The 9,178-nt window shown below is 28.4% G+C and overlaps 1 protein-coding gene across 3 annotated transcripts; it reads right to left on the reverse strand.

The window, feature by feature from the left end:
- Positions 1-922: 922 nt before the first annotated feature.
- LOC145194749 (testicular acid phosphatase homolog) lies at positions 923-7,588 on the reverse strand. 3 transcript variants are annotated; one of them, XR_016449416.1, is made up of 13 exons: positions 7,431-7,588; positions 7,257-7,349; positions 7,049-7,144; positions 6,322-6,408; positions 4,952-5,017; positions 4,573-4,671; positions 4,367-4,453; positions 3,642-3,776; positions 3,408-3,499; positions 3,200-3,303; positions 3,011-3,115; positions 2,579-2,655; positions 923-1,479 (listed from the first exon to the last, which is right to left on the reverse strand). XR_016449416.1 is itself a non-coding variant. In XM_090077075.1 (13 exons), exons 1-13 carry the CDS (start codon positions 7,515-7,517, stop codon positions 1,328-1,330), a joined length of 1,272 nt encoding a protein of 423 aa, XP_089933201.1. In that variant the 5' UTR covers positions 7,518-7,588; the 3' UTR covers positions 1,115-1,327. The 3 variants fall into 3 exon arrangements, 2 of the variants coding, with proteins under 2 accessions (XP_089933201.1, XP_089933202.1); XM_090077075.1 differs by having other exon boundaries at positions 1,115-1,479; positions 3,642-3,768; XM_090077076.1 differs by lacking the exons at positions 923-1,479; positions 2,579-2,655 and adding an exon at positions 1,760-1,875 and having other exon boundaries at positions 3,642-3,768.
- Positions 7,589-9,178: the final 1,590 nt, after the last annotated feature.

Below are 9,178 nucleotides of genomic sequence, written 5' to 3' on the forward strand. Positions count from 1 at the left end.
GAAAAATAACAAATAAAGTAAAACTTTCTGTATCAGTCGTTTGAAACAAATCGAATTTAAAATAATTGATATATTTAGACAGCAATTCACGAGATTGCTGAAAAAAATTTACAAAGACCTCGCTTACGTTAAATTATTTTGTTTCATTCTTTTAAGAGATTGCGCAGAGTTGCTCTTCGATTAAAACCATTTAATTTATTTCTATAACAAGTTTCAAATAACTTGATGTATGAAGATAATTTTCTCTCACCAAAAACTTTGCTGTTTTAAATGCATAAAGTTCTATTTTAGTGAGTTTCAAAAAATTCGATCTAACTCAAAAGAATGACATTAGAGTTAGCACTTTATTTGTTATTATTTGTTAAAAACTAAAAAATCAAACGTCGATGCTAAATATCAAATATCTATTAGTGTATCATGCAGACCAGATTTTTTTCGGAAATATCCCATTTGTTCAAGCTAGTAACCGGACTCAAGGCAATTTCTTAAAAAGTACCTTAAATACGCTGAGTAGCAGGCAATAGTTTATTATACTGTGCAAGCAGCTGAATAATAAGCATTTTATTATTGTTTTCTAAATGTCCAAATTTTTTTTTTTATCCTCCTCAAATTTAGAGACAATTAAGAGAAAAGCTATAAATATTATCAAACGCAATATTTTAACAGCTCCAGTGTCCAAATATACAAAAAAATATTTTTATTTACATCAATTAAGAATAAACTTAACAATAAAAAAACAAGCTAATCTATAAAATAAACAATCCGAAACACAAGAACACTTTAAAATCCAAGAAAACATCTAATAAATATGTTTAAGTGATGGGTTTACTAAACTGCCAATCAAACAAGGTACTAATATAACAAACCGATCCAATTTACCCGCGATAATTATTTACTCTCGTGACGTGTTGAAAAAAACAACTTTTTTTTTTTTCGCTTTTGCGTCCTTATAACAAAAATCTCGTTTTAAAGAAAGTTTTTTAAAAATTTTACAAGCTTAGTACAGGTCAGGCCTTAGGTAGTTGGATGCTTTAGGCTAAACGCAAAAATGGTGGTCCCAAACAGTTTTTACTAATTCTTGGCTGCATTTTACTATACATCTAATGTATAATAACGTAGTCTGTTTCGTTTATAACAATAAAATCTGTAACTTAAAGAAAAGAACTTTTTTAACCCAGATGGTGGCCCAATGCCATAGCCAAGTGGTCCCCGCCCTAAGGCCGACCCTGTGATATAAAATATATCGAGATAAGAACGTTGAATAATAATGCTGATATTAAATAAATCGAGACAAGTAGTCTCTCGAATTCGCATAATTTTTTAAAATCTAGATTTCGGATAACAACCTTTCGTGTGCACCATCCTTTAGTAAGTAATTAAGACGGCGCATAATTTTTCTTTTACGGATAAGTACCACAAGTAAAGAAATCACCAGCAGCAACGTTAATATCATAAATATAAAGAGTAAACTCTTTAATTCTGAAAGAAATAAGTTGTCATTCATTCATGAACGATATTTTAACAAAAACATAAAAAGTTACTAAAAATAAAAGAAATCAAAAGTTATTGGTAAAACACGATGAAATTCAGCGCCCTTTAAATTCAGCACTCTTTAATTACTCGAAAACTACTCAACAGATTTTTATATATATATATTTTGCACAATTAAGCTAATGTGTTGTTTGATTCTATTAGTTACTATTGCTATCGAGTTAAAAAGAGTAAACTATTAAACCGAAAAAAATATTTAGAAATTTTTCTTCAAAATCCTTCTTTGTCACAAGTTGGACACTTTAAAAATGATTGGTGTTGTTCGAGTTCAATTGGATTTATTTTGCGGCGATGTAAAGAGACTCGATCTATCGAGATCTCGATCTATCGAAAGAAAAGGGAGAAAAAAAGAGTTTAAATATAATCAAATCAAAACCAATTATTCGCTTATAAACGCAAATCCATGTCAGTCGCAGAGAGATCTTTGCGAGAAAAATTAAATACAGCCAAATACATCTTTGATAAAAAAGTACTTAAATCTAAAGAATATAAAGCATATCATAAAAAGAAAACTCTAAAGTGATTCATTGATAGAGAAATTGATTTAGCCTGATTTAGCTACAGTCCACTACTCCAAGAAGCCACTCCAAAAAGTTGTATGAACAAAATGTGATGGTATCTAAGGAAGCAAAGTTTGTCCTGGGCAGCAAGTTATTGTAAGCTATTGGTTAATTATAAAAGGAATCTTATTGAAAACCAAGAAACTAGCTTTAGATGATCAAGATTTTAAGAAAAATTGGCTTCAAAAAAAGTAACTCAAAGCATGATTCAGGAGATAATGTCAAGTACTCGCAAAAATATTCGGTTCCTATCTAATCGTCCAACTAAAAATGCAAAAAACGATTGAAATAAATTTAGTTAGCTTTATTGTGCAAAAAATTAGGAAATTTCGTTAAGTAGTTTTCGATTAATTAACGATTAAAGGGTGTTGAACTTCATCGTGTTCAATCGATGTAATTAAGTTAGTCTATAATAACATCAATAACATTTTTTAGAAGTTTTTGATTATTATTATGAAATGACTTACGCCTCAAAGTCAAGAAAGAAGATTCATGCTTCTGACCGAAACAATCTTGCGTCTTTGTCGTTCGCTTACTTGTCAGACTAAAAAAAATCCTCCAAATGATACTTAAATATATAGCCGAAAAGCATCATCTACTTTCTGCAAGAAACTGCTCCATTAGAAAACTATTAGCACAGCCCAAAAATATCACTGTATTTTATACAACAAAATGTAATCCGCAAATAAACAGATTCAATAACACTTTCTTGTCAAAAAACATTTTCGAAACAAGATTTAACAAAACAACTTTTCCAACTTACTGAACCATTAATTATAAAAAAGGTATAAGAAAAACATGTGTGCGAGATTTGCGCTTATAAAGAAAAAGCTGGACGCATGCATATATGTACGCTAGGGAAAAAAAACAAAAAACATTTAACAAGATAAAATGCTTACCTTAAAAACTGTTCAAGAGGACAAGAGTTATTGCAATGTCTAAGTTTGATTGGAAAGGTTTTCCCAGATGTGTCATTTCGAAATTGCATTTCCACAAAGAAGTTTCTAATACATATTTATTAATGTTACAATTAAAGAAAATGCTTTTTTAAATTTTGAATGAAGATAAAAATATAAATCTCTAATTACCCATTACTGTCTTTGTACATTTCAATCATAAAACAAGATGCAAATGTTGGAGGTGTTATGTCCACATCTAATGCAGCTGTTAATGCCAAAATTGATACATCATGCTAAATTAATGGATAAATTAAAGATAAACCTATAATTTATTTCATCTGATCTTTTTAAACTTTATCTTTACAGTTTAAAGAATAAAAGAGACCTAGAATCATACCCCTGAAAACATTGTGAGTTTGTACAAGTCATCATATGACTTTTTATCAACAAAATTTCTCATGTTAGTATTAATAATATCCAATAACGAGCCTAAATATATATTTGAAATATGATATTGAAATAAAGTGTTAAAGAACATTTAAAAGTGTAAACATTTTCATTGCTTATTTGTATCTCAGATGTACAAAAAGTTAATGATTACAAAATCTTATGAGCGCAAAGATACACATACCTCCCAAAAGTCTTCCAAGCTCATCACTAACATTTGAATATTGGTATAAAAAGGTCCAAGAGCTAAGCTCATTAAGCTGCTTCTCTATATCTTTGTACCATTTTGGGGCAGAAAAACCTTGAGCTTCCTAAAAATCTATATAACATAAGACACTGAGTATAGAAACCATCATGACTTTATAAATGATGATGGTAATGACTTTGAATATGGTATTACTTTTGTTTTCAAAATTAAACATACTTTTATATGAGACGTGAAATTCGACAATTCAGGGTATTTTATATTAAATTCATAAATGCAGGATTTTAAAAATGAGCAGAGATTTCTTTTCTCTTGACAATCAAATTACAAAAATACAGCCCTTCCATGACTATATTTTCAATGAACAGCAAAGAACAAGCATATTTTAAAAAAACATGGCGGTGGCTTGCACTATTCTTTTAACAGAGCATACCAGTGTCCTCATTTTCGGATGAAAATAAATCATTTAATGCCATCTCCCAATAATCCTATCTCTAAGAATCCTATCCTATCTCTCATTACATTAAATGTTTTCTTTTCAGCCAAATAATATTCAGAAGACTCTATACTCTCAGAACATAGAGTCTTCTTACTTGCTTCCATGAACAAAAAAAGAATTAGGTTTACAAGTGAGACTAATTGATAGTTAACATTAACTAACTAATCAGAGCTCTAGTTATAACGTTTTATTAAAAGTAACATACCTCACAAATAATTACATCTGATATCATCCATACATTATTGAAACCAACAGCCATCCCAGTGTAATTGCTCACTAATTTAAGAAAATCCTAAAGAAATTTCATTATTGTAAAGAATTAATGTCAGGATTTGTTAAAACAACTTTTGAAGAAAACAAAGCCTTTGTATTTAGCTACCTTTTTTAATTAATGAAGATATTACAACTCACCTGGTTCTCATGCTCCTTTTTGACATAATCAGGTTTCAAAATCAGTTGATTCAATAGTTCTTTAAGATGAGGGCAGTCAGTCTCTTCAGGGCGTAGAACCTATTAATAAAAGTATATTTACCTAAAAATTAAGACCTTTAACTTTTGTATCCTCTACATTAAGTTTTTTCCTACACTCTAAAGAGTTGGGGATAAAGTGACACTCAGTTTTGTAAACAGCATGGAATGTTTATTGTTAAAAAGAAAACTTATTATTAAACATTCTGGCAGACCACCAAAATTTTTAAAACTTAACAGACATTCATAAACTGTAAAGTAACATCTCTGATGCTTTTAAGATTGCTTTTATATTTCTAACTCTAACTGCAAGCACACTTACAGGGTCAGTGTCAGCTGGGACAGAATGAATTGGTATTGGCTGCCAATTAATGTCCTTATTCCAAACCTAAATAGATAATAGACTTAACAAGACATAAAAATGTATAATCAAATAATGTAACCATATAGATGTATTATCGCTAATATTAAACAATTAACAACTTTTTTCAAAAAAAGAGAAAAAAAAAATCATCTTTTTAAAAGAATGTTTTACTTAGTAAACTATATTTAAATAAAACCAAAGAAATGAAAAATGATAGCTATGAAAAATAAATATTTTTATTAAATCACTATTTTTATATAGTTTAGGTATATTTTAGATATAAAAATTTAAAGCAAGTCTTACAAATAAATTAAGTTAAAAATTTTCTATAGTATGACACATTTTGAAGCACGGTGCAGCATACAATCCTATTTGACATAACTTGCACATATACCAACTCTCTTTTCTTTTGCTTTTCCCAAACTATATCTGCTTTTGCTGTACATACTGCACAGTATCTTGTTAGAACCTCTTTCTTGGCTGCTCATGGGACCAAACTTGGGAAATGTCTATCTGTTAGACGTAATATTCCAACATATTTGGGTCAACCTGCTTTTTTTAGATGTTTCACCTTTCTTATATTTAGTTGTCTGGATAAATTTTGGTCTTTCTATTTACTCTCATTGTTCCATCAGTGTTATATTTGATAAGGATATTAGCCAATTGGGGTTATGTGCAATAGTTGTCAGTGGTTAAACAATAACCTTGATTTAGCAGTGGCTCAAGTAGTGATATAATTACTTCAACTAATAGTGATATGTCTTTGTAGGATTCATTCGTTGCTGTATAATAGTTAAAGGTAGCCATTTTATCATGAATATTTGTATAATAAAATTTTATAAACACATAAGCTTATATGTTTACAAATTTCTTTTACTAATTTTTGCTTGATAGAGAAAAAAAGAATATAATTTTAGGCAATGAAAATATTAACAACAAATAAATTAGTTTTAATATTGAAGAAATAATCCTTCTCATATAATTGTTAGGTGTCAACATTATTTGTTAATTCAATAAAGGTTATTATAGATACATAAATAGTGTAGACGCTCGAATTAACTCAACTGTTTTCATTTCTGCAGGTTAACTTAGCTTGAGTTAATTTGAGCATGTGCGTTAAGGGGTTAAGTAACAAAACAGATGATAACAAACTTTTATAGTACAAAAAAAGATAAAGAAAGATAAATAAAACTCAAAAAGCAGTTCTTTGTATTTTTATTTTTTAAATACAAAATATATAGTTTTTATTATCAAACTGCTATAAGAACTTCTTTACTTTCAAAAATAAAAGTAAAGTAATAGAAATAAAAGTGAACTACAAAACAAACTTGATATCCTATTGGTGGATAGAGTCCAGCCAGTTGAGTTTCTGCACTTTGTAAACATCTTGGGGCATCTGAGCTTCGAATATAAACCTTAATGCATGTATAAAAGCTGTTTACATAAAAGATTTCATGGATCAAAATTTCTCAAGGTATTAAACAAATGAAACTAAAATAGCATATGTATTGCCTTTATTTACATTAATTACTTTAAATACTGTGCTTGTTTTGCTTTGTTTCTCATATTTTTCAGATATGATGTAATACTACTTGGCAAAAAAATAATCAAAGTTTATGTAACCTGCTATATAATATAGAAAAAAGAATATGAATATGATGGTGGCAGGTAACAATAGCACTGTGAAAAGCATAATATGGATCTAGACCTTTACTCAGAAATAGACCCAAACACAGATCTGAAATACAATTCATACTATGACCCAATGAATTAAAATCATTTGAAAACAAGTTCTTGTCCAAAACTCATTTTATGTTTTTGACAAATTTTTCTACTTTAGTTTGTTGAATAAATTTTTTTTTATAATGTATTTCAAATACAATGTATTCCAAATAAAACTAAAAAAATAATAATCTCTCTTCTTTTTTTTTTACGTTTTTTAAAAAAGCATAGAAATAATTAAAGAAATCATTAAAAAATCTAAGTTATCAATACCTATAATATTATTCCTTGGCAGTTAATAACATAAATTTTGTAAAAAATATATTTCGGTACCTCTTTAGCAATATAACTTTGATTAATAAAACCAGATTCAACTATATAGCGCTTTTTTAGAAACTCTCCTAATTCAAACTCCATATTCATCCCCACCTACAAAAAATTGATAAACTAGTTCAAATTAATTACTGATAATGAGCAAACAGTAAAAACAACCAACTATTTTTAGATGAATGACAAACTTAATCTTTTTTAAAAAATCTACCTTTGTAAGCATTCCAGGATTAACAGGCCATTGGTTTATATATTGATCATTGGGAAAAAAATTAATAGGGGAACGAGCACCATGGCGATATACCTTAAACAAGAAATATATAATGTACCTATTTATATATTGTTGCTTGTTAATAAACAATAGTTTAAACTAATATAATCTTACCAAATGGACCATAACAAGAGTTTTATTCACATATGAATTTGATGTTGCCAGAAACAGCATAAGTACCATTAACTTTGTAAAATGCATTTCAATGGTTTCATGTAGTAATATGTAATTATACAACTTTTACATTTTCAAGGAATATATATATATATATATATACATACACACACACACACACACACACACACACACACACACACACACACACACACACACACACACACACACACACACACACACACATGACCATTCAAATGTTTTATTGAGTTTGAAAAAAAACATTTTTATGTTTTTATTGTAACTTTTCTCAATCATACTGTACGTATTTAATATGAAAACATAAGTTTATGATGCCTTAAATTAATTTTCAAACTTTGAAGCATCAATTTAATTTTAAATTGTCAAAATATGTGAAAAAAAAAAGAATTTTTAAAAAAAGCTAAATTTCTGTTTTTTTAATGCGCATCTTTATTTCAGTTTTATTTGAATTTAAATTATTGATTTTTACTGCTAATACATGCTTACTATTTCACGACAATTATGAGTCATGTAAAATGTCAATTTATGTCAGTTTAATATGAAGTATGTTTCAACAGTACTGAAACTAATTTTATTTTTTTATTATATATTTTTCTTATTTTAAATTTTATTTTTAGTTGAAAATTGACACCAACTACACAAATATTGATTGAGAAAAGAGCCCAGATTGTTATTTTGAAACAGACTGGCAAATCAAATTGTGAAATTGCAAGCATTAAAAAAATTTCAGAAGCAGGAGTGTGATGCTGTTTGACTCGATACCATCAAACTGGATTAAATATTGATAAAAAACATTCTGGCAGACCACCAAAAATAAACAAGATCATCGTTGAATTTTGAATATAAGCAATGAAAATTGATTCAAAAGTGCACCTCATTTTGCAACTGAAATTAATATATCACTACCAGACCCTACATCAGTTTCAACAGTGAAATATTGATTGCCCAAAAAAAGTCCATTTGGAAGAATTGTTGTGAAAAAACCTCATTCAGTAAATAAACAAAAACATTTGATTTTTGCTACAAGATACGAAAATTGGACAACAGATCAATAGAAATCTGTTCTTTGGACTGATGAGTCCAAATTTGAAATTTTCAGAAATAAGTGATGATAATTTGTTTGTTGAAAACCAAGTGATTGTTTCAAGCCTAAATGTATTTCACCAACAGTGTAACATGGCAGTGGCTCAGTGATGATTTGGGGATGTTTCAGCTATCATAGTGTTGGTATATTAATCAAAATCGATGGAATAATGAAAAAAGAACAATATCATCAAATACTTTCAGGTATCTTTTTAACTGGTCACAGTTTTTTTTTCAGCAAGACAATGATCCAAAACATACATCTAAGCTATGTTAAAGATATTTGAAGTCTAAAGAGGATGATGGAGTACTGAGAATAATGGAGTGGCCACCTCAACCACCCAATGTCAATCCAATTGAATTGCTATGGGATGATCTTGATCATCAAGTCAAAATGATGCAACCATCAGGTGAATTTCATGTGGCAATGTTTACTAACTGTATGGAACAATCTTCAAATAGAAAAACTTCAAAAACTTGTTAAAAGAATGCCAAAAAAATGTAAAGCCATCATTAAAGCAAAAGATGGTCATTTTGATGAAAAAACTTAAAATAAAAATTCTTATCGTTTTCATATTTTAATTACTAAATAATTGCAGATTTGCTTTAAATCATCGTAAAAA

This window comes from Hydra viridissima, unplaced genomic scaffold (genome assembly GCF_058129835.1).
Source record: "Hydra viridissima isolate aposymbiotic clone 2 unplaced genomic scaffold, HvirCarnegie_v1 scaffold_2, whole genome shotgun sequence".
Classification (NCBI taxonomy): Eukaryota; Metazoa; Cnidaria; class Hydrozoa; order Anthoathecata; family Hydridae; genus Hydra; species Hydra viridissima.

Coding starts and splice junctions, on each gene's coding strand:
- LOC145194749 (XM_090077075.1), bottom strand. CDS start 7,517: ATGCATTTTACAAAGTTAATGGTACTTATGCTGTTTCTGGCAACATCA. Junction 3,769..4,366: donor CAGATGTAATTATTTGTGAG/GTATGTTACTTT, acceptor ATAGATTTTTAG/GAAGCTCAAGGTTTTTCTGC. Junction 3,500..3,641: donor GCTTGGAAGACTTTTGGGAG/GTATGTGTATCT, acceptor ATATATATTTAG/GCTCGTTATTGGATATTATT.